Source organism: Carassius auratus, unplaced genomic scaffold (assembly GCF_003368295.1).
Source record: "Carassius auratus strain Wakin unplaced genomic scaffold, ASM336829v1 scaf_tig00214234, whole genome shotgun sequence".
NCBI lineage: Eukaryota > Metazoa > Chordata > Actinopteri > Cypriniformes > Cyprinidae > Carassius > Carassius auratus.
In genome coordinates, this window is record NW_020527571.1 from 9,151 (window position 1) to 33,409 (window position 24,259).

Below are 24,259 nucleotides of genomic sequence, written 5' to 3' on the forward strand. Positions count from 1 at the left end.
AGCCTATTCTCCATTTTGGATGTGTTTAACGGCCATCCATATATGTCCAGGTTGGCTCTGACCACCTAAGATCCCTTAAGTGCTTGAACCCCGTAAATGCTGCTTGCAGCTTTAATTAAATTTAAAGTTGCCTACTAAATATACTTCGGTAGTTTAATCTACAACAATGCATCACGTTGTAAAATTCAATTTTTTTTTATGTGTTTTTTTTTCTATAGCACTGCTCCGCTGAACATTAAGCTGCACTACACTCTATTTGTTTTTTGTTTTTTTTTCAGATTTATTTTTCTGGTTAGCTGCCTAAAAAATCTGGGTTACAAACGTCTACATATGATCACCATGGCAAGGCAATAAACTACATAAAATGATACCTTTGTAAGATATCATTCAGCATTTGAACTGCTATGTATGTGTGTGTGTGTCTGTGTGTGTGTGTGTGTGTGTGTGTGTGTGTGTGTGTTTTGTAGTTTTTCATATGTATTATTACATTATTTAAGTAAGCTTCAAGCCAATACCTGCATTTAAAGTTGTATCAATCAGACAGGACACAGCAAACCAGTGTAATTTACCTGGCCTCAGTCTGGGCTAAGCCTGAGGTAGTCCTGTCTCCTCCATTATTACATAAAACATAAAAACAAATATGAGCAATACTGGCTCCACCTATGATATTATGTACATCTTGTAACTCATCTCCAGATGATATGTATATATATATATATATATATATATATATATATATATATATATATATATATATATATATATACACACACACATATATATATATAGGTAGCTCCACCTATCCGGGCAGGATGGTCCTTTGGTCAGCTCTACCCTATCTCGCACCGTTGCTATGCATCCGAGCGATAATAGGAAACACCTGGTGGCAGAATGCTTCGGGACGCAGTTTATCTCAAGGTTGATCGAAGAAAGACATGTTGCAACTATTACAACCGTTATACCAAGCTGAGCTTCAAAAAAGTGATTTAAGTATTGAATTGTGTGTTTAAAAAAAGTGTATGCAGATGCAGGGATGTGTAGCTACATATAATATGTGATATATTTATTCAAGTTATAAACTGACAGCTACACAGCCTACACATGGGCAAAGGATCGAAGAATCTAGGTTTCTGGGTTGAACCGGTTGAACTGGTGCTGAATTCAAGTCCTCCAAGTTCGTACGCACGAGGTGGGAAGTCGTGCTGACGACGGCATGTGCGTTCAAGTCACTTTCGTCGGAGCGAGATGGCGGAGTAGGCTACTTTCACTGAATTAATAACACAAAAATACAGCAATGTTCTGAAACTCTTGTTCTAGAAAATGAAGAACAAATGTGCATTAGGTATACTTCGTTCTTTATTGTTAAGTTGCATTGCTATAATGCCATATGATGCGTCGTCGATTAACTTACTGTGCTGTAAATAGAAAAGCCTGACTATAACACAGCGAAATAAATACCTTTAAGTATTGCCAGGTTAATCACTGACAGATCGGGGTTTAAAGAAAATCCCGAGCTCCCCACTGGTATTGCTTCCCTATATTGTGGAAGCGTTCATGTGCATTCCCCTCGTAAATACGATCTATGAGATGACTTGAACGCACCAATAATATTCACAAGAAAATGAGGAGGCTTTGGCCGAAAAAAAAAAAAAACTTTCGCGTTGGAAAGTTTGCGGCTATTTATATAAAAGCGGGGACAATCCCACAGGTTGGCATGTGAATCTCGGAGGGCGCTGAGGAGAAACTACTTTCACTTTTGAGAAGCGAAGGACCTCTCATTTCTCCGAAGGTTTGTCGCATTCTTTATATCATTTCTTGGATTTTAATTGTATTATCTTATGAAGCCCAAATGACGTAACGTTATAGGAAAAGGAAGATAACATTGCGCATGACATTTGTTTGATGAAGCGAATTGTAGCTAGCCTGCACGTGCCAAGGTTAACTTTTAAACTACGCTCTAAAGAAAACTTTGGGCAGCATTTTGTCGCAGGTTAATATGATCAGTTCTCACTAACTTAACGACATGGCATCATCTCTGGGGCTCTCTGTTAAAACAGACGACGCCTTTCATCCCCCGAAAAGTCACTTTTGTTGAAAATAGCGATTTTTTAAAACGCTAATCCCGCCGGCATTTGACAGTTGAAACAAATGACCTTGCGAGTTGGCAAATTGGAACCACGTTGAATTCTGGACGCTGTTTCACCATTTGACTTTATGGTCGTTCTGTAGACGTTGGATTAACGTGGAATGAGGGGTTTCTTTTTTAAAAAAGGGAATCATCGTTGATAACGCGACGTTGTTTCACCGGCGTACCTTTCTCCATGAGTAAATACACAACTGTCAGTTCGAGCCTTTGCATTTAGGTCAACCCGGTGCATTATAAAGGTTAAAAATGACTGGCTGCAAGGTCTTGACCATCAACTTAAACTTCCACATGTTCAAAATTGTGAAAAAGCAGTTTTATTTTGGAAACATACCGTTTAAAACAGATTAAAATAATACCAAACTTAATTTTGCGGAGATATGGATTTATTGTTAAAAACGCATAGAAGCACACAATCCAAATACAATATTATTTAAAGGTTTTTGTAAAATATTTTGGCATATAAATGAGTATTTTGTGCTGCACTTGCAAGAGAAACCCTTGTACCTTTAAGACTGAAACCAGCTGATCTTTTATTTTGGTGGAAAACTATAGTTTCGAATTTGAGTCTGGAACCAGCAACAGATCATCTAGACATCTAACAGACAGCCATTTTACATCTAAAAGGAAACGTCCTATAGATGTATTGCAGATACAGATTTAGGGAAGTCGTGGTTAGAGAGTCGGCCTCCCAATCGATGGGTTGTGAGTTCGAGTCTAGGGCCGGCAGGAATTGTAGGTGGGGGGAGTGCATGTACAGTTCTCTCTCCACCTTCAATACCACGACTGAGGTGCTCTTGAGCAAGGCACTGAACCCCCAACTGCTCCCCGGGCGCTGCAGCATAAATGGCTGCCCACTGCTCCGGGTGTGTGTTCACAGTGTGTGTGTGTGTTCACTGCTCTGTGTGTGTGCACTTCGGAATGATTAAATGCAGAGCTCAAATTCTGAGTATGGGTCACCATACTTGGCTGAATGTCATGTCACTTTCACTTTCGGCTTAATATTTACAGATATTAGTCCATATCGTGATTTGATGTAAGTGCAATGACCTATTTTTTATGAAGTCATTAGAAATTTGGCAAATTCCGTGCCGTGTTAAACTGGAAATTCCGTTTTTATGACTGGATTCCACGAATCCCTCCAAGTGTTCTTCATCGCGGAAATCATAGGGCTCTAGTTGTGGTATGCCAACTCTATCTTGCAATGGACACACAACATGACGTTCTCTTTACATTTGCCTGCGCCCTCAAATCAAAACACTGCTGACTCCTTGTGTCTCCTTCTGCTTTGTGGGTGACCTAAACGCCTTGTCACATTAAAAAAATAATTTTGAAAGAACCTGACGTGAGATTTAAAATAAATTAAAAGAGGCTTCGAGGCAGAGGAATTTGCCTCTATCAATTTTTGTAATCGAGTTACTCGAGTTCAGAAAATATTTGGCTCTCTAATTTCCACCATAATGACCAACATTAAATTCAGCAGCTTAGTAGGCCAAACTATTCAGCTACACCTGTACAGTTAAAAAATGAGGCTGTTTTATTCTAATGAGAATATTTATTTTCAGCCACTTTACCATTTTAAATACACAGTTTGAACATTAACACTACACTGTGCTTACATACAGATAAATGAAAGACTGCAATGAATGAAAGTTTAAATTAAAATGTGTTCTAACAAAAGTTACATAACTGTACTTAAATGTAAAAGCAAACAAAAAAACCTTACTCAAAAATTAAATTAATGTATTAACATTAATATTTAATTTAGTGATTCCCCTGCGTAACCACTAGATAGAGCCTGACACTTTGAGAACCACTGCTTTAAACAATCCTAATTCATTCTTAAATTCATTTCTATGAACTAATTTAAATTAGTGAAACGCTATGCTGCGCCGCGGCCGCGTGACACTGTTTCAGACAGACCCTTTACAATGTTGCACGTCTGAGCAGCGACTGCAAGGCGTGGGGGTAAACACATCAGTGCTCTGGTGTTATGTTATAATGCCTGTTTCACACATACACAGTCTGCAGTGCGTATTAACGGATTTCAGCTGCACAAGGTTGCGGTCCGTCGTGTGTTCAAGGAGCAGGGTGTCTGCAGCAGTGCAGCGATTGTTAACGTCTAGTCTATTTTTGCTGTGCTGCAGGCACTGAATTAAACTGAAAGCGCATTGTTCGCTGGAAAAATTAACATGGATTGACATAGAAACGCAGTCACATGGGTTTTTGGCTAAGTTTAAAATAAGAAAAATAGCACTTTTAGATAAACAAGGAAAACAATATATATGTTCACTTTTATGGAAGCAGAAAAACAAAGCGATTGCTTGTGATAAAGATTTAAATGCAAAATGCACAAGACTGTTTATGTCTGTGGTTTTTTAATTTTAAATATTTTAGCAAGAAAAGTCATAGGCTAATTATTGTGTTTAAATGTTTTGCCACTTGCTTGAGCAGCTTATTATACAAACCTAGCAGTAAAATGCATGAATAATGCGTTTTTTATATTTACAGAGTTTAAACTAATGTCTATATGAAAGATCGTTACTGTTCTGTGATAAGACTTAAAATGCTGATAATATATATAATATTATAATAATAATTATTATTATTTTTATTTATTTTTTTTTACATATGAAATCAAAACAATGAACAAATGTTGTGTTTGTGGACTGAACAAATGCAGATCAGTAGCGGACTGCAAACATGTCCTGTGTGAAAGCACAATGAGTCCGTGCTGCATATGTATGCAGGCAGAGTATGTGTGAAACAGGCGTTGTAGCCAAAAAGAGGAGCCGGGTCTGTTGTTTGGAGGTTTTTTGGTTTCCAAAAATCCGATGTCGACCAAACATCCATTTTATGCAAGTGCTGTCAGGCTAAAATTGTCGCCAAAGGAGGCAACATGAGCAATTTTCTCCAGCACCTTAGCCGCCAGCACATCTTGGAATATCAACCAGCAGAAAATGCACTGTACAACTTGATTATGCATGAAAAATAAAATGTCATAAACCGGAAAATATAATTTTGAAAAAAAAAATGTGATATACATTTTTGGTCAAACCGCCCAGCACTAATGTAAAGTCACTTTCACTTTCATTTTGTTCTCCATTGACATGTCATGACTCCGATTTGCTCAAACCGATTAACTAAACCAATTGTCCAGTTTCCTGGATGGAAAACTTTTAGGAATTTTTTCAGCGTTATAAAGCAGCAAATTTAATTTTATCATTGTTAATGATTAGAATATTTAATATATACCTTTGAAATACCATTTTAGAATAGGTATCATGATTAAAATATTGTAAAATGCTATTAAAATAATAATCTTAAATAATTGATTATAAATTTAAAAGTTAGTTAAACAACTCTAATGTAGCCAATGATTTTTTTTTAATGAATGCATATAAGGAGTCCTTTTTTTCACAATTAGTTTAAGACAAGTAAATTTGTTTCAATTGTACCCATGTCAGTACCATAGTAGCTACAGTTGAAACATATACACTCATCTCTAATGCTGTAAAGAAGCCTAAGCAGCTAATTTAAAATGTTAAAATGTCTTAAAATATATGTTCCTATGCTTTTAGTTCCTGTTCTTTGTTACACACTACTGATAATCTTCTAGTCTGTAACAGAACATTTAAAGATAAGGAACAAGACACACCTGAAAGTAATTAACACTGTAAACCCATCAAAATTACACACACCATACAAAACCCAAAATGTATGCATGTGTGTTTTGTGTGTATATATATATATATATATATATATATATATATATATATATATAATATTTCACTAATATTTTGTTTTGTTGCTGGGGAAAGTCAAATTGAATGTGTGAAACATATTTCAAAATAAAAGTGGGTACTATAGGTGGCAGACAAGAAATGCAGTTGTGTGTTTACTTGTGCATTGAATGTATAGCTAACACAGGATATGTGTATGTATGTACTGTGAGCTTACGTAACATAATATAAATGTGTAATGTATTTGCTCATCGTGTTGCTTGCATTGGCTAAAAGCAGTGTTATATTTGTAATACTTGATGCTTTTAATTAGAAAAACTTAACTGGATCAGAAGCTGTTTGCAGTCCCCTGTACATACTTGGCATGTTTGTGGTGAGTAACCTTGATTTAATACAAAAAGCTTAATTTTACATCCGTGTATTTGTCACTGTGAGTTGCTTCATTCATTGTTTTGGAAGAATGTGTAATGAATTAGTTTTTTTATTATTCCAGAATTTACTTCAATAAAACTAAAGATGATTGCTTCTAAATGAACCACGTCTGGTTTTGGAAGTTGAACGTGTACATCTGGTGTTAAAAACAGTAATTCACTGTTGTCAACATGGACTTATGGGAAACTGGAAATCTCAGAAGGTAAAGTTTGATGTTTCTACATAGACCAGCTGATGTACATTTTACAAAGCATATTTTTACAAATGTATGCATTTAAATATAAATGTCAGTTATTTAATTCAAGAAAAAATATTTTTGATTTATTATATCAAGTATCATATGATATTATTAAATGTTATTAAATCTTTATTAAGAAGTCTTAATAAGGAAGGGTCTCTAAAAAGCACACTAAAATTAGCATGAAATTAACTTGTATAGTTCTGAAGCAACATGATTCCTTCCTTTGTATGAATAACAGACTGAAGTTTAAGCCTTAATATAGATCAGTGCACTCATTAACATACTACATCAAATTAACACAAATCTAAAACATCAAATAACATAAAATCTAAATTTTTCTTGCACTTAACATGACCTAATTTTGAATTTATATTAATTAATATTCATCATTGCTTGTAAAATTTCATGAGTGAATTCCCACAGTTTCAAAAGGAATTAGTGCAAACAGAACTTTCAGTTATCGATACTCACTCTTTCTGCATCTTTCTAAAAGTTGCTATGAGGAAAATCAGTTTTTTCTCTTAAACTAAAGCCTTTTTTTTTCAATCATGCAGTGTAACTGCATGGCCATTGGTTCTTTCACTGTATTAAAAATGAACCAGTGGCTCGTTAGTAGCTGCATGAGCCTATGGCAAGGAAGCCCTCCAGAATGGGTGGGGAACATTCAAGTGAATCCTGCAGGATGCAGAAGGACAGTGAGGATGTCACCTGACTGGGTTTTGCCCACACAGAGATCGCACACTCAATGAGTTGGACTGCTCTTACTGAGAGCACTAGTCTCGCTTTTCTCTGCTGGAGGATAATATACTGTACAAGCTGTAAGTTTCCCGACATGTTGTAAGTTTGACTGCTCTTGCTGTCAGAGCATTGAGTTCAGTACAACATTACATCCTCTCTTATGCCTCCAAGCACTCCATTCAATTCCTGGTGTCAAAGGCAGTGTGCTTGTTGTAATTGCAGTTGTGAACATTGGGCCCTTCCAATTAGCACCCACACAACCAGCCGCTGTTACAGAGAGGAAAAAAAAAAAAAACTTAAGTTTATCAGACAGAAATAGAGCAAATTGCCTCTTCCACTTATAATTAGTGTCTGGTCCCCACAAGGCGGCCTACCGCTTGAACCAATCCAACCCCTTCCTTGTCACGCGGGCAAAGGCCTGGCAGGCCATTCCCGGAGTGTCAGACTGGGTTTTGGGGATAATACAACGAGGTTATAAACTTCTTTTCACTCGAAGATTGACCTTGGCCCATTCCCCTGAGATGGGACCTCCTTTCTCAGGAGATACAGAAAGATATGGCACCCCCAGCTAGAGCTTTGGGCTCTGTATATTTGTCCTCTCATTGGGAGTCTGTGGACCTTCCTGAGAGCATACTAAATACAATCTCTCAGGCTAAACAACCAGCTACGAAACAACTCTATGTCCTTAAACGGTCTGTCTTCTCTGTCAGGTGTATAGCCCATGGCGCAGCCCCAACTTCCCTAGACATATCTCTGATATTGTCCTTCCTGCAAGAGCTGTTGGATAAGGGCCATTCCCCTTTCATGCTCAAGGTCTACAGGTGCTGTTCATATAATTAGGATATCGTCGAAAACTTGATTTACAGTCATGGCCAAACATATTGGCACCCTTGGTAAATATGATCACATAAGGCTGTGAAAGTTCATCTGCTTTGTTAATCCTTTCGATCTTTGATCTCCAGCAGAAATATAGGCCCACAACATCAAAATACAGCAGTATATTTCATTTTACTTACTTTTTATCTCGGTGTTCATCAAACCCATTTTGAGTGTTTACTGCTAAAAAGCTCATTTTTAGTTTCATCTGATCATAGAAGCCAGTCCCATTTAAAGGGGGGGGGGGACATTCCTGTTAATCTTGAGTACCTATAGATTAGTACTGCATCCTTTATAACTCCAAAAAGTCTTTAGTTTTATTATATTCATAAGAGAAAGATAGTCTGTACCGATTTTTCCCGGAAAAACACGAGCGTCTAGAGGCGTGACGTGTGGGCGGAGCTAAAGAATCACGAGTGCGAATAGGCTTTTGCGTTGAGAGCATGTGGAAACTAACTGTGACATTACCGTGAAGGAAAAACCATCATCCAAAACAAACCATGGCTTACAGTCAGATTCAGACGTTTATTTATGATCCAGAATCAGATCCCGAGGCTGAAACTGAACGAGAGCAGCAGCAGCAACGACTCGCTCCGAGCGGGGCTTGAACCCGGGTCTCCGGCATGGGAGGGGACGCACTAACAAGGAGGCAGAGATATTTGAAGCAGTTTTACTCACCGCCTGCGGTTCCGACACACGATCGTGACCCTTTTTCGTTGGGATTGCATTATCCTTAAGAAATAAACGATAAGCAAATCCGTCGTCAAACTGGGCCTTGTTTGTAAAAAAAGCATCTTCGAAATGCAGGGAACAAACAAAAACACTTGCACAACTCTGTTGATGCTCTGTAAAAATAAACTCCATCCACTGGTCCCTTAATGCTGTTTCTCTTTTGGTAATCTGTGCAGGGTTGTCTTGCCCTGGCAACCAAAAACACACTGCTTTTGTGACATTTCGTGACGCTCTCGCTCTGATCAGTGAAGTATGTTGTGCTCTCAGCGCTCTGCTATACGGGAGCGCGTGCTCTTCCGGCAGAAGTGTCCTCAGGACCCATATAAGGAAATTCCGCTCCATCTAACGTCACACAGAGCCATACTCGAAAAAAACTTTCCGAAACTTGTGACAAACCGGAAGGAGTATTTTGGGAACAGAAATACTCCTTCAAACGTACAACTTAATTTTTGAAACTTTGTCCATGTTTAGCATGGGAATCCAACTCTTTAACAGTGTAAAAAACGCAGTATGCATGAAATAGCATTTCACCCCCCCTTTAAAGTTCTAGTCATGGCTGATGATAACTGAATATGCTTTAGTTTGTTTTTTAATGAGCTAGGATTGTTTTTTAATGAGCTAGGATAATTTTTCTTGTAACCCTCGCAAACAACATGTTGTGATGTAGGTTCTTTTTGACAATTTTTTTTATTTTTTATTTATTTATTTATTTTTTTGTTTTGTTTTTTTTTTGGACCAGAGACTCAGTTATTTTCTGCAATTCTCCAGCTGTGACCCTTGGAGAGTCTTCAGCCAACTTCTTCAACTTCTAGGGAGTTTTGTAACATTTTCTGTTGGTTAGAGAATCTTAATTATTGCATGTTTTTTAGAGTTAATTAGCTGATTAATTAGCTGAGTGTGGCACCAAGTGTCTTAAATATTGAACCTTTCCACAATATTCTAATTTTCTGAGATACTGAATTTGGGATTTTTCCTTGTTAGTTATAAACATCCAAATTAAAAGAAAAACATTTGAAATATATCGATCTGCATGTAATGAATGAAAATACAAGTTTCACTTTTTGAATGGAATTAGTGAAATCAACTATTTTGGGAAGTCGTGGCCTAATGGTTAGAGAGTCGGACTGGCAGTCGAAAGGTTGTGAGTTCGATTCTCGGTCCGGCAGGAATTGTGGGTGGGGGGAGTGCATGAACAGCTCTCTCTCCACCTTCAATACCACGACTGAGGTGCCCTTGAGCAAGGCACTGAACCCCCAACTGCTCCCCGGGCGCCGCAGCATTAATGGCTACCCACTGCTCCGGGTGTGTGCTCACAGTGTGTGTGTTCACTGCTCTGTGTGTGTGCACTTTGAAAGGGTTAAAAGCAGAGCACAAATTCTGAGTATGGGTCACCATACTTGGCTGAATGTCACATCACTTTCACTTTTTGATGATATTCTAATTATATGACCAGCACCTGTATTTTGCCCAAAACCAGACACTTCTACAAAGTGCTGTGAAGTCTAGTAGATCAGAGTAGTGTGCGCGCATTTAGAGCGCTTTATTTCTCTGCGTGATTCAGTCTGTTAAAATGCATTTAGAATCACCACAAAATTTAAGATTTAGGGGCAGGAAATTTATATATTTATATCATTTCATATAGTAAATTAATATCACATGAAGAGTTTTCTTAAAAAATCAGCATGATTACATACAGATTTTTTTTTTGTTTCATAAGTTCAATATACAATAAGTTTAGAGACTTGTGTGTACTTGAGATATTTGTGAATTAGATCAAGTAATACTGAGTGAATATGATTTTTTTTTTTTTTTATTATTATTCCTAAACTCCAGGTTTTTTTTAACAAAGGGGCTCACTATATATTTTTTTGCTCATTCAACTTCTCAAAACTCCCAAATGCTTGCTGTCCAATATCACATACTCATGGATGAGACATGCAGATAGATAGTGATAAAAAATGTGGAAGAGGCTGGAAGTCAACAGTACTTATAAATGCCAGAATATAAAATGTATTTTATGCATATAAATTTTCATTTTCGCATATGTTCTACTAGATTTGTAAAATTGGTAAATTTGTAATTTTATGCACATTTAATGTAATTTAATTTGTGCACCAAATTACAAATAAAAATGCATATGAGTTGCCTTATGTGCCTTATGTGATCTCGAATTGCAGAATATATTTTGTTACATGCATTTTAATTAACGTTCTTGTGTCCTGCGTAAACATGCAGTTCGCAGCTTAAATTGTCTTTTTTGGAGATTTCATTACTTACGACATCCCTAGGTATTTATGCTTATACTTTTGTGTGGGTTATTTATGATGACTTGATATAGAGCATGCGCCACATTAGTGTTGTCAGGGTACCAAAATTTTAGTATTCGGTACCGCTCCCAGTGAAAATCCACAGTTCTGGTACCAATTGCGGTACCAAAGCAAAACACTAAAATATGCTAATTAAAAAAAACCACAACCTTTTATCACTAAAAATAACCTGTAATAAAATTAATGTAAATGTAATTTGTCTTTTAAGTAATGAAATTTAAACACATTTTATTTTTTGGTAAATAAAGGAGATTTGCTATTCAAATTAAACCATGGAAGAAATATTGTGTGATTTATTTCTTTAAATTATTAAGTTTTATATATTTTTTTCAGTAGTAGCAGTATCACATACATTCTACTAAATAATAGTAATATTTCTAGCACAATGCCTTATGTAAAAATGAAATTTTGACGGGCTACTTTTATTTTGACACTGGTTTTACTAAATTAAATGGTAAAATGCTTGTGAAGTGACTCGGAACAGTTCTGATGATGTTGTTTATGTATTTATGTCCTCATTGAGACGGCAGATGCTGAAATTACTGCAAGCGTCACACGCTTCAGTCTATGTAGTAAACAAACCTGCACATCTCCTGCCATTCATTCATTCACACAGCGATGCGCAGAACAAGCAGGATTCAGATTTCAACCAACTTTTGCAGCTTAACATTTATGGTTTGACAGTTACTTTAATGTGCACTGTGCTTCATACATCGCTACATTATAAAGGAAAATTAATATATATATATATTTTTTCTCCTATGAAATGTTGCTTTTGTGACTGTACCTTTCGAGAGTTTGATAAATATTGCGTGTACTTCATTGCATATGTTTATGATTAAGCTCAGTAGGAGAAATGTCTTGCAGCTAAAAGGAAATGTCAACTATTTCTGTGTTTACAGATGGTGGTTATTTTATTTCCTGCCTCTGTGTCTTTTAACAAGTGAAGGTGAGCGCTAAAATGAACAATTTCTGAAGCTAATATCTACCTTTTGAGTTTCCTAAACTGCCTCTTTTTTCATAACTTTTCTCTGTTTTCAGTGTCTCTGCAGGAGACTGTTGAGGGTTTTATTGGAGGTTCTGCTGTTTTACCTTGTTCTACTGAAGAACCTCTGAATCCAAATCAAAACATCACAGTGCGCTGGATACACAGAGACGACAATGTGTATATCATTATTAATGGTCAAGTCTCTGTGGAAAGACAGGATCCAGAGTACAAGAACAGAGTTGAAAGCTTTCCTGAGGAGTATCTGAGAGGAAACTTCTCCATCAAACTCAACAACCTTCAACACAATGATACAGGACTATACAATTGCTACATCATCATGAAGGAATCAGTACTCAAGGGTGTTGAACTTTTCACTCGAGGTGTGTAAAACTACATGATTGACAAAAATCTTTACATTCCAGCCTTTGTTCTTTTGCGTTGACATTATAAAAGGATGCACTCATGTTTTGTGTTTTTCCTCCAAAACTGTAAATCTTTTGTCTTCCAGAGAGATCAGAAAGACAACTCCCCAGTAAAGCCACAGAACCAAGACCAGAGATGACTGTTATGATCATTTCTGCTCTGTTTATTGGTATTATATCTTCATTGAATGTAAGTTCATTCAGCAACATAATCAAGATGTACTTCACATTGTAATTAAGTGACAGCCTCAAACGAAATATTGTAATGATGAATGTGTTCCAGAACTGTGTCACAGGGGTTTCTTCATAAATCACAGCGTCCCAAGCCTGGATAAAGGAGGAGGAGCTGGAGAACTACTTTATATATTCACTACAATATCATCGGAGCAGGCGCTTCTCATCACCTGATGTCTTCAATGTCAGCTGAGAGAGAGAGAGAGATCGGGAAAGATCCATGAGCTGGGATTCAAGTTCAGGACGCCAGCAGCGCAGCGGCTCTGTGTGACGGCATCAGCAATATATTTAACTTTTCTGAACTATCTTGTAGAGCTAGAAATATCATGTTATTAACAGGAAATACATATTCAGAAATGTTTTTACAGGAACTACTCAATGTTTGGATCATATATAGTAATACAGTATCACTTGTTTTGGAAGTTTTATTAGATTAGATTATATAATTGATTGCTGATTTAAATATAAAAAAATATGAATATATAAATATGAAAATATATTGTATTTATTTCCCCCCAGTAAATTATTAAATCTGATGAAAATCATCAACATTAAACAACTCAAAAGTAAATCACATCACTGACAAATTAGAGGGAAATGTGCTTAAATTTTATGAAAACATCACAAAATCTTTAAAATAATCTTAGGCCCGGTTTCACAGACAGGGTTTAGACTAAACCAGGGTTAGGCCATAGTTCAATTAGGACATTTTAGACATTTATATTAACATGCCTTAGAAAAAAACATTCCTGGTGTGTATCTTGAGACATTAAAGAAACTGAAATATTTTAAGATTAGTGCATGTTTCTTTCAGTTGAAACAGCTCAGATTTACATTTTAGTCTGGGACTAGATTTAAGCCTTGTCTGTGAAACAGAGGGTTTTTGGGCCGGTTTTCCGTACGGGAATTAAGCCTAGTCGTAGACTAAATGTCATTTTAAACCTGGATTTATTGAAGTAGCTTTCTCACACATGGATTACAATAGTCTCAGACTTGCACTAGTCTAGACTTAAAACAACCGGATTTCTAGAAGTAGGATTAGACCTAATTCAGATCTAAATGAAGTCTTAAATTAAACCTGGTCAGAAGCAGGTTTAACCTCAGATTAAAAACTTCTTGCCTCAAGGCTCACGTTCATAGTAGCAGAAAATGGATTACCTCGACTATTTCAACGACAATCAGAGACCACCACCAAGACCAGAAAGAAGGTTGCTGAAAGACAGGAGCAACCCACTAAATGATTTTGATGATTTACATTTTCTTGACCGTTTCCGTATGTCAAAAGAAAATGCAACAGAAATAATTGGTTTGCTGCAGCCCAAGCTTTCAGGTGACTTAGTCAGGGGCACTCCTATTTCTCCTTCCTTACAAAAATTAATTACCTTAAGGTTTTTGGCATGTGGAACCTTCCATCGTGAAACTGGGGATTTGTGTGGTGTAGGTGAATCAACAGTGTGCAAAATAGTACACAGTCTCTGCAGTGCTATATGTGAACTGAAAAAGGATTTCATCAAATTCCCAAATGCTGCTGAACAGGCCACCTACAAGGTAAATTTCTATGAATATGGTAACTTCCCTGGAGTCATTGGTTGTATCGATGGCTGCCACATTCCCATCAAGTGTCCCTCTACAGCAGATGCTGAGGAATTCAGAAATCGTAAAAACTGGTTTTCAATAAATGTACAAGGAGTGTGCACTCCCACTATGCAGTTCTCCAATATTGTTGCACGTTGGAAAGGTTCAACCCATGACTCAAGGATTTTCCACAACTCCTCTTTGTACGGTCAGTTTGAAACAAGACAACACTCTGGAATTCTACTTGGTGACAGTGGGTATGCACAGACAAACTTCTTGTTCACCCCCTATCTCCATCCAGTCAGACCAGAGCAACAGCGCTATAACCAAGCTCACATGCTCACCAGAGGGCTAATAGAGCGCATGTTTGGTGTATGGAAGAATCGTTTCCAGTGTCTCCGAAATACACTGCGGTTTGAACCTAGGAGGTGCTGCATTGTTATTATTGCAACAGCAGTGCTTCATAATTTTCTTAAACAGTGTGGCTGCCCAGACCCTGATATTGCAAATGATGATGACCAACATGTCCCTATCGCTGAGCTAGTCAATGACAGAAATGGACTTGCTTACAGAGATGCTTTTGCTTTGCAGCACTTCTCATAAATGAGCCTTGAGTGATACATAAATGATTGGCATAGACAGGTAAAAAAAATTCATGAATTTAACTGAGATTTTGTTCCAAAGTCAGTTGACACTGCTGCTGCTTCATGTCTCTCTCTTTCATAGACAACTCAAGATGAAGGATTTTCATTTTGACTTCATGTCCTTCTTTTTTAATATTGTAATTTACGTTCATGGAACTCTATGGCAAGTTTCTCATGAATGGTCATCCTTTTCCCTCTTGACCTGCTGCCTGGATTAGAGACTGCTGGATGCTGACTACTGCTACTGCAGGAGACTGGATGCTGCTGCATGTTGGTGCTGGCTGCTGCTGGATTCATTTGAGCATCTTGACTGTTCCCTGCGCCCCCCAAATCCTGTGTCAAGATCAGGTCATCTTTGTATGAAAAAAATAAATAAATAGCATTACATTTGACTTCAACAATAAAGGTCATTACATAATTTTTGTTACAAGACATGACTTGCATTTAATTATGTTGGATGGGATAGCACGTTACTGTAAATGAGACGTTTTAAATGAGTCTTTGAAAGATTCCTCACCTGAACTGTCCAAATGGTCATCATCTGGAATACCTTCCAGGGGTTGCTGACTTTCAATAATCCCAGCCAACAAGTCCCCCAACTCCTTTGTGTCTGGTGGAACTGGGAGTCCCCCGCCTGTCTTGAAACGCTCTTGACGCGTAGCAGCAGTTGTTTTTTTCAGGTTTATTTTTATGTTTTTCCACAGGACCTTTACAAGATAATATATACTCTGAAGTAGGACTTCTATATAATATTGTTTTCTTTTTACATTTCATTAATGAAAATATTTATAATTGACTGATTTGTAAGAATGGGGCAACAATAAATCTTACCTGAACTTGTTGGAGTGTCCGTTTGGTTACTTTTTCATTTGAGTTGAATTGATTCAATATGGAAATCCATGCCTTCTTCTTCTTGTTTTCTGTACCTGAATCATGCTGTTTGTTTTCAATTACAGGATAATTTGATACAATTTGTTTAAAAAGGGTCTTCTCAAATTCACTGAAGTTTTTTAAGCGTTTTCTTCTGCCTTGATCCATTTTTTGGTTAAGTGTAATGACTCCTGTTCCACACACTCCTTAAGACTAATGAATTACAAGTAGTCCATACCAGGTTTTTATAGCAACCTCTCCTTAGCCACATGTGCATGCCATTAATCTAATCGGGTTTCCAAAAGATGATCTCACTTGTCCTTGATTACCTTAATCTGAGACTCTGTAGTCTAGAACTAGTTAATCCAAACTTAAGCAACATCTCAGAAAGTCAGTTGTTTAGTGTGGATTAATTTAAGTAGAATTAGCCTAGTCCTGGTTTATTTTAAGCCATTAACGGGAAACTGGGCCATAATGTCTTACAATTAGGCCTAATGTTTATACAGAATATAATTTCTTAAACACTTTTTTTATTTTTTATTAAATATTACATCTTCACTCATTCATCTCTGTGTTCTTGTGTCAATCGTGTGTAATGTGAATTGAATCAGCTAGAAAATACAGCTAGAGGAAACACTTCTGATTATATATTGTACAATGTCAGAGACAGCTTCATGTTAAGATATGTTAATACTATGGGACACAGGCAGTTATCAGAAACTTATATCAACAGCCACATTATTTATGATCTACTTTATACAGAAACTACAAACCTGATTCCAAAAAAGTTGGGACATGGTACAGATTGTGAATAAAAACAGAATGCAATGATGTGGAAGTTTCAAATTTCAATATTTTATTCAGAATACAACATAGATGATATATCAGATGTTTAAACTGAGTAAATGTATCAGTTTAAGAGAAAAAAAAGTCGATTTTAAATTTCATGGTATCCCCTCTTATTTTTATAACAGTCTGCAGACGTCTGAGACTGAGGTGACAAGTTGCTCAAGTTTAGGAATAGGAATGTTGTCCCATTCTTGACTAATACAGGCTTCTAGCTGCTCAACTGTCTTAGGTCTTCTTTGTCGCATCTTCCTCTTTATGATGCACCTAATGTTTTCTATGGGTGAAAGATCTGGACTGCAGGCTGGCCATTTCAGTACTCGGATCCCTCTATGCAGCCATGATGTTGTAATTGATGCAGTATGTGGTCTGACATTGTCATGGTGGGAAATCCAAGGTCTTCCCTGAAAGAGACGATGTCTGGATGGGAGCATATGTTGTTCTAGATCTTGGATATACCTTTCAGCATTGATGATGCCTTTCCAGATGTGTAAGCTGCCCATGCCACACACACTCATGCAACCCCATACCATCAGAGATGCAGGCTTCTGAACTGAGCACTGATAACAACTTGGGTTGTCCTTGTCCTCTATAGTCTGGATGACATTGCGATTAAAATCATTGAATGATAAATGCCAAATGAATATACAATAATAAACCTTTGTTTTTATCAAAACAATTTATCCAGTTTAATAAAATAAATTAACACTAATAAATTAAAGCGTCAAATTGATTCCAATATTTTTTTTCCACATCATGCTGAAGTTTTACAGACTATGAGACATTCACACTTCCCATAAAGGACTGTTGGTTCTTTTGTATTGCAAATATGATACTTGACTCTGAACTGCTGCTAATCATTATTCTTCTGTTGATAATATTTTGATCATTGGTGCCTGTCTCACACCTAGACTGTCTACACTTCATCATTTCATCGTTGTTTTTTGGGGGGGTATACGTGCGAGCATCGCGAGTCAGGTTAACATTAATCTTACACCCCCTCCTTCAACAGCGCAGGGGTGTCAGAATGATCGGAAACAGTATACTGTCACTCAGCCTTTTCAAACTTCTTTTTGCCCCCAAACAAAGAATGAAAACGAACATCGTTTGAAGTATATCGGGGCCTTAAAACGTTTCCTTGGTTTCCGCTGTAAACGAAGTAGCTCTGCAGTTATTAACTTTATTATGCAATACAGCCTCCAGAGGAAAGATGAAAACAAAACATACCATCTAAACTTTTCTAAAGACAGTTAGTTCCCCTCAGACATGAATTCATATAAACTCCTACAACTTAATCAATCACAATTTGTTTAGCATCTCAAACTATTTGAATTGTCTCATATTTTAATCGATTTTCAACCGGTTCGTGGTTAATCGTTACATAGGCTACCTACACCTAATGCATGGTATTCAAATGGGAAAAAATTAGGAAAATCTCTAAAAGACAGACATTAACCCATAACTTACCAGCAACACAACATCAGATGAGCATCTAACTTGAGATCTGTGATAAAGCAATATAAAAATACCACACAGGTATTTAAACTCTGGTAACGTTATACTTTGCTATTTTTGAAAGGTAATAAAGATAGCGATTTCCTTACCTTATTTTGATCATATCTTTGCTGGACCTCGCAGATCAGAGTCTGACCCTTCTTCTGTTCACATTAAAGTTTTTGCTCTACGTTGACATGTCACAACTCAGATTCGCTTAAAATATAAAAAGGCAAATTTTAAATAATTCCGGACCGACCGAACAGTTTCAATAAGCAGCTCTCAGTCAGCCGCCTACCGCAGAAAGACGATAATAACGGTCTTATTTTGAAGGCTTTTATTTTATTTTATTGATGGGTTGTACTTGAAAGATTTGTTAATTTTGAACAAATCTTCAATGTGACTTGGGAAAAACGAGTCATCTTGGGGAGTAATTTGTTCAGTCGTGTATGCGCAACTTCTTATGGGTTATGCACTGAAATTATTTGACCCGTGTTGAGTCTTCTCGTTTTTCTAGTAGTTTGTTCATCACATAACAGCCCCATACTTAACCAATGCTGTCTGAGCCGGAAAGGGAATTGATTAGTTTATATCTCGACTCAGATTTTATAATCGTTCGTTCCTCAAGTGACAGACCCATTAGCTAATCATATCCCAGATAGCACAGGTACGTCGCGGAGACGTCTATGAAAGATCGTAGCATCTGGTGAACATCGTGTGACCTTTCGGTGCTTTGAACAGATCTAGATTTTAAAGGTTCTGGACTACGCCACCTGGTGCCTCTCACACCAGGATATACTTTACACCTGAACTGCTAAATACCTGATTTAAGGCGAGCAGATTCGTCGAAGTACACATAAGATGAACTAGACAGAGACGTGTTCTCAGTAGAAAAACAGTAACAAAACTTTATTATACAATGGTATCATTAAAAGAGCCACACCGTCATCCTAGAGACACATTACTAATAGAGACTAGACCTGGCATTAGCTGTTACAGGGGACAATGTATGATTACCAATTAAACTAGAAAATACTGATTCGCTGGCAAGGCAGGTTACCTGTCCGAGATACGCGTGACGTTCACCACCCGTGCTCTGGAACCTGGAGCCCACGATCCCATGCATCCACACACACGCACACACACACACACACACACACACGCACACACACACCACCACAAGCCGATGATTCAAACAAGATTGTGAAGTGCAATTTACCACTACAATACGTGGTGCAGGGTGTGGGGACGGAACCAGGAACCTCTCTTGTGAGCAGCTACGCTAATACTCTGGAAAGACAAGGAAAAGAACAAGTTAGTTATCACTAGAAAAATGGATAGAGAAATGTAACGCTATACACTACTAGCACAGCCAATACCACATCAGTCAGACAGAGCAGTAGACGGAGGCTACGGCAAAATAAACAATAAAGAAAAGAAATATATAAAACTTAATTCAGGCAAGGCAAAGCAGCAGGAGCAATCTGCCTCAATGTTGACATATGAACTGACACGGTGGAAAAACAGGCCTTTGCGCTGGTCTTCACAACCCTACACACAGCATATTCATTAAATGCATTTATGTTAAGAGTTGACAATAAAACAGTCATACAATATGTCAGGGCAACACAATCAGACTCATTGTACATGTGTTCAAAAGCTTTTAGTCCTAACACACTGGATCTACTCATAACACAATAAACAAACTTTTTACCTTCTAGGACCTTCAAAAGCACACAGCGCGATTACCCGGAAGCGTCTGGCAGTAACGTTACAGCTACACGGCGGGTACTTTGCCCCAGACCTGTGTGCAAATGTGTGCATTAAAAAGCATATATCCCAACAACGACACCCACATTATAGTTAACAATAAAATACACAAATAATACCTTCTTGATGCTAGTAAATTGTGGTAAAGCTACCCGGTGTGTGCTTTGCCCAGGACCTTCAGCAATACACAGCGCGATTACCCGGAAGCGTCTGGCAATCAGTAAAACACTTTGACACAGGAGAACCACATACCCAAGCAGCAACAGGACTAAAAACGTATCGTGCGTCAGAGAATATCTCTAAGCTCAACAGGCAGACGATTTTATAGCAACTGGCCAGACACAAATGAGTTGTTTAGCCACTCACGGCTAGCTGAGTGACGTCAGGGGGTAACCGTAGCTGCAGAGGGACAAACTTCAACCAGACAGCGATTACTCTGCCGGTTACACTTTACCCCCCCGATTTGTTATCGGCGTCTCGCCGATAAGCTCAATAGATCATAACTCTACCTTCCTTTAATAAAAAGAATAAACAAAATGCAAGGGGGGTAACCTAATACCAAGGACGGAAAACGGTTGTCACTTTACTGCTAGACCCAAGTACTTGAGAGTTAGTAGCCCCATCTGCCCTACTCACCACTGGCACTGGGAGATGGTGTGGGTTGGCATGTCTTCCTGCAGTAGTCCGAGCTGTTCTCCGGGGTGCCACTGAGCCAGCTGGTGTCCCGTCTGTGATGGGGGCGACCTGCTGGGAGTCGGGCAAAGCCAGCATGGGGACATCCACTGGAAGAGTGGTGGCAAGCTGGATAGGTGGACCCTCTTTCCGAGAGCGGACAAGAACCCATTGGCCAGGGGTGTCACCATCTGCTGGCTGGCTTGTTTCCTCCTGCAGTTCCACAGGCCTGTTGGATGTTTGTGGGTCCTGGTCCAAGTGGACAGGCTTTAGCATGGTTCGATGTACTTGTCGTACTTTGCTTAGGTCCCGTGCTGGAGCCACAGAATATACCACCCCACCAAGTGGGGGTGCACGGATGACCTGATGTATTGTGGCGCCCCAGGCATCTTGGATCTTCGACCGGCCCCTCGTTGTATGGTCTCTGATGTAGACATGCTGTCCTTCTGCCAGTGGCTCACTCCGGATTTTCTGGTCATGCCGTTCTTTTCTCTTGGAAGCAGCAGCCTGCATCCGCTCCCTGGCATTCTGGAAGGCCACATTTAGGCGCCGCTGGTGCTCTCGGACCCATTCACACACATGCCCAGGTCCAGGCTCTTGTACCCTGCCAAGCAGGAAGTCCACCGGTAACTGGGGGTCTTGCCCGAACATCAGGTAATATGGTGAGTCGCCAGTTGTCTGATGGGCAGCAGTGTTGTAACTAAACACTAATTGGGGTAGGTGCTCTGGCCAGCGGCGCTTCAAATCCATGGGCAAAGTACGGAGCAGATCGTGCATCGTGCGGTTGAAACGCTCACACTGGCCGTTGCCCTGAGGATGATAAGGGGTGGTCCGGGTCTTCTGGATCCCGTACAGGGCACACAATTGATAGATAATGGCATTCTCGAAGCTGCGTCCCTGATCAGAGTGCAGGCGAGCTGGGACTCCAAAACGAAAGAACCACTCCCGGATGAGCACGTTGGCCACCGTTGTTGCCTTCTGATCCCTGGTGGGCACGGCCTGTGTGAATTTAGTAAAAACATCAGTCATGATCAACACTTGTTCCCTACCATCCATTGCAGGCTCCAAGAAGGTGAAATCCACAGCCAATATCTGGTTTGGACGCGATGCCAGGAGGTGCCCCATGGGTGCATGGGGTCGGAATTGCGAAGACTTCGCAAGGGTACACCGCTCACAGTTCTGACACCACTGCTTTATATCTTCCCCCATTCCGGGCCAATAGCACCGCAGTCTTATCAGCTCTGTGGTACGTTCAACCCCCTGGTGGCCATGATCGTTGTGGAGCTGCTGTAGGACTTCCTCCTTTAGGCATGCAGGCAACAAGAGCTGACGCACCTCTTCGCCCCCATCTGGACGGAATGTTCGGCGGTAGAGCAGTCCATCGGCTCCCACAACACGGTCCCATTGTTGCAGCAGCACACGGGTAGAGCCCGGCAATTTCCTACGCACCGTCGGGTCGGGCGGTCCCTGTGTCAGCCAGTACGGCAGGAAGGCTCCAATAGTGGGGTCCGCTGCTTGTAGCCTTCTTAATTCCTCGAGGGTGCGGGAGGGGAAGGCCGAAACAGCCATCTGGATTGCCAGTGGTGGATCTTGACATCTGGTCGTTTGTTGTACAAGGACTGGTATGGCTGTCCCTAGTGTGGAGGACTCCGTGGTCTGTCCCAGTAGTCCTACAGGTTGTCGGGAGAGGGCATCTGCATTACTGTTGGTACGCCCAGGCCTATAACGGATGGTATAATTGAAAGCAGCAAGCTCGGCCTCCCACCGCTGTTCAGTCGCTCCCAGCTTGGCAGTCCCCAGGTGGCTTAAGGGATTATTGTCCGTCCAAACAGTGCACTGTTGGCCCCACAGATACTCCCGGAACTTGTCGGTCATGGCCCACTTCATTCCAAGGAACTCCAGCTTCATGGAACTGTAGTTTTTTTCTGCTGGACTGAGACTACGACTAGCGTAAGCAATTGGCCGGATCTTTCCTTGCTGCTCCTGAGAGAGCACTGCTCCGAGACCAATGTGGCTGGCATCGACCTCCAGAATAAAGGGCAAGTTAAAATCAGCAAACGCCAAAGTGGGGGCACTCACCAGCCTCTGCTTCAAGGCCTGGAAGCTGTTCTCACAGACATCTGTCCACACTCCATCAAGCCGTGGCCCTTTGCCCTTCCGGGTCTTAGTACCGCCAAGCTCTGCCCCCAGGCGGTTTAAAGGAGCTGCCAGCTTGGAAAAGCCCTCTACGAATCGCCTGTAATACCCGGCAAAACCAAGGAAAGACCTCAATTCGGACACGGTGGTGGGACGGGGCCACTTAGCCACTGCGGACACCTTGGCTGGGTCAGTGGATACACCTTCGCGGGATACAAGGTGGCCCAGGTACTGGACTTCCTTCTGGAAAAAACAGCATTTCTCCAGCTTTGCTTTCAGACCTTCTTTCCGTAGACGGCTCAACACTAGATCCAGACGGCGTATATGATCTTCGACACTAGAAGAAAAAACAATTATATCGTCCAGATATAGTAACAGGGACTGGCAATGCTGTGCTCCAAACATTCTCTCCATCAGCCGTTGAAAAGTGCTTGGAGCGTTACACAGTCCGAAGGCCATGCGGTTAAATTCAAATAACCCAAACGGCGTGCAAAAGGCCGTCTTTGGACGGTCCTGTTCGGTCACAGGTACCTGGTTATATCCGCTAGCCAGATCCAGCATGGAGAACCATTGAGCCCCCGATAGGGCATCCAAAGACTCCTCGATGCGAGGGAGAGGGAAGGCATCCTTTCTGGTCCTGCTGTTAAGCTGTCTGTAGTCAACACACATACGTAGGCCGCCACATTTCATTCACACACATGCCCAGGTCCAGGCTCTTGTACCCTGCCAAGCAGGAAGTCCACCGGTAACTGGGGGTCTTGCCCGAACATCAGGTAATATGGTGAGTCGCCAGTTGTCTGATGGGCAGCAGTGTTGTAACTAAACACTAATTGGGGTAGGTGCTCTGGCCAGCGGCGCTTCAAATCCATGGGCAAAGTACGGAGCAGATCGTGCATCGTGCGGTTGAAACGCTCACACTGGCCGTTGCCCTGAGGATGATAAGGGGTGGTCCGGGTCTTCTGGATCCCGTACAGGGCACACAATTGATAGATAATGGCATTCTCGAAGCTGCGTCCCTGATCAGAGTGCAGGCGAGCTGGGACTCCAAAACGAAAGAACCACTCCCGGATGAGCACGTTGGCCACCGTTGTTGCCTTCTGATCCCTGGTGGGCACGGCCTGTGTGAATTTAGTAAAAACATCAGTCATGATCAACACTTGTTCCCTACCATCCATTGCAGGCTCCAAGAAGGTGAAATCCACAGCCAATATCTGGTTTGGACGCGATGCCAGGAGGTGCCCCATGGGTGCATGGGGTCGGAATTGCGAAGACTTCGCAAGGGTACACCGCTCACAGTTCTGACACCACTGCTTTATATCTTCCCCCATTCCGGGCCAATAGCACCGCAGTCTTATCAGCTCTGTGGTACGTTCAAC

At 40.0% G+C, this 24,259-nt stretch overlaps 1 protein-coding gene across 1 annotated transcript; it reads left to right on the forward strand.

Moving 5' to 3' along the window:
• The first annotated feature begins 1,117 nt into the window (after nucleotides 1-1,117).
• On the forward strand, nucleotides 1,118-13,261 carry LOC113091579 (CD276 antigen homolog). The gene is made up of 7 exons (XM_026257143.1): nucleotides 1,118-1,789; nucleotides 6,200-6,259; nucleotides 6,380-6,520; nucleotides 12,135-12,181; nucleotides 12,274-12,600; nucleotides 12,729-12,832; nucleotides 12,926-13,261. Exons 3-7 carry the CDS (start codon nucleotides 6,489-6,491, stop codon nucleotides 12,950-12,952), a joined length of 537 nt encoding a protein of 178 aa, XP_026112928.1. The 5' UTR covers nucleotides 1,118-1,789; nucleotides 6,200-6,259; nucleotides 6,380-6,488; the 3' UTR covers nucleotides 12,953-13,261.
• The last annotated feature ends 10,998 nt before the right edge of the window (nucleotides 13,262-24,259 follow it).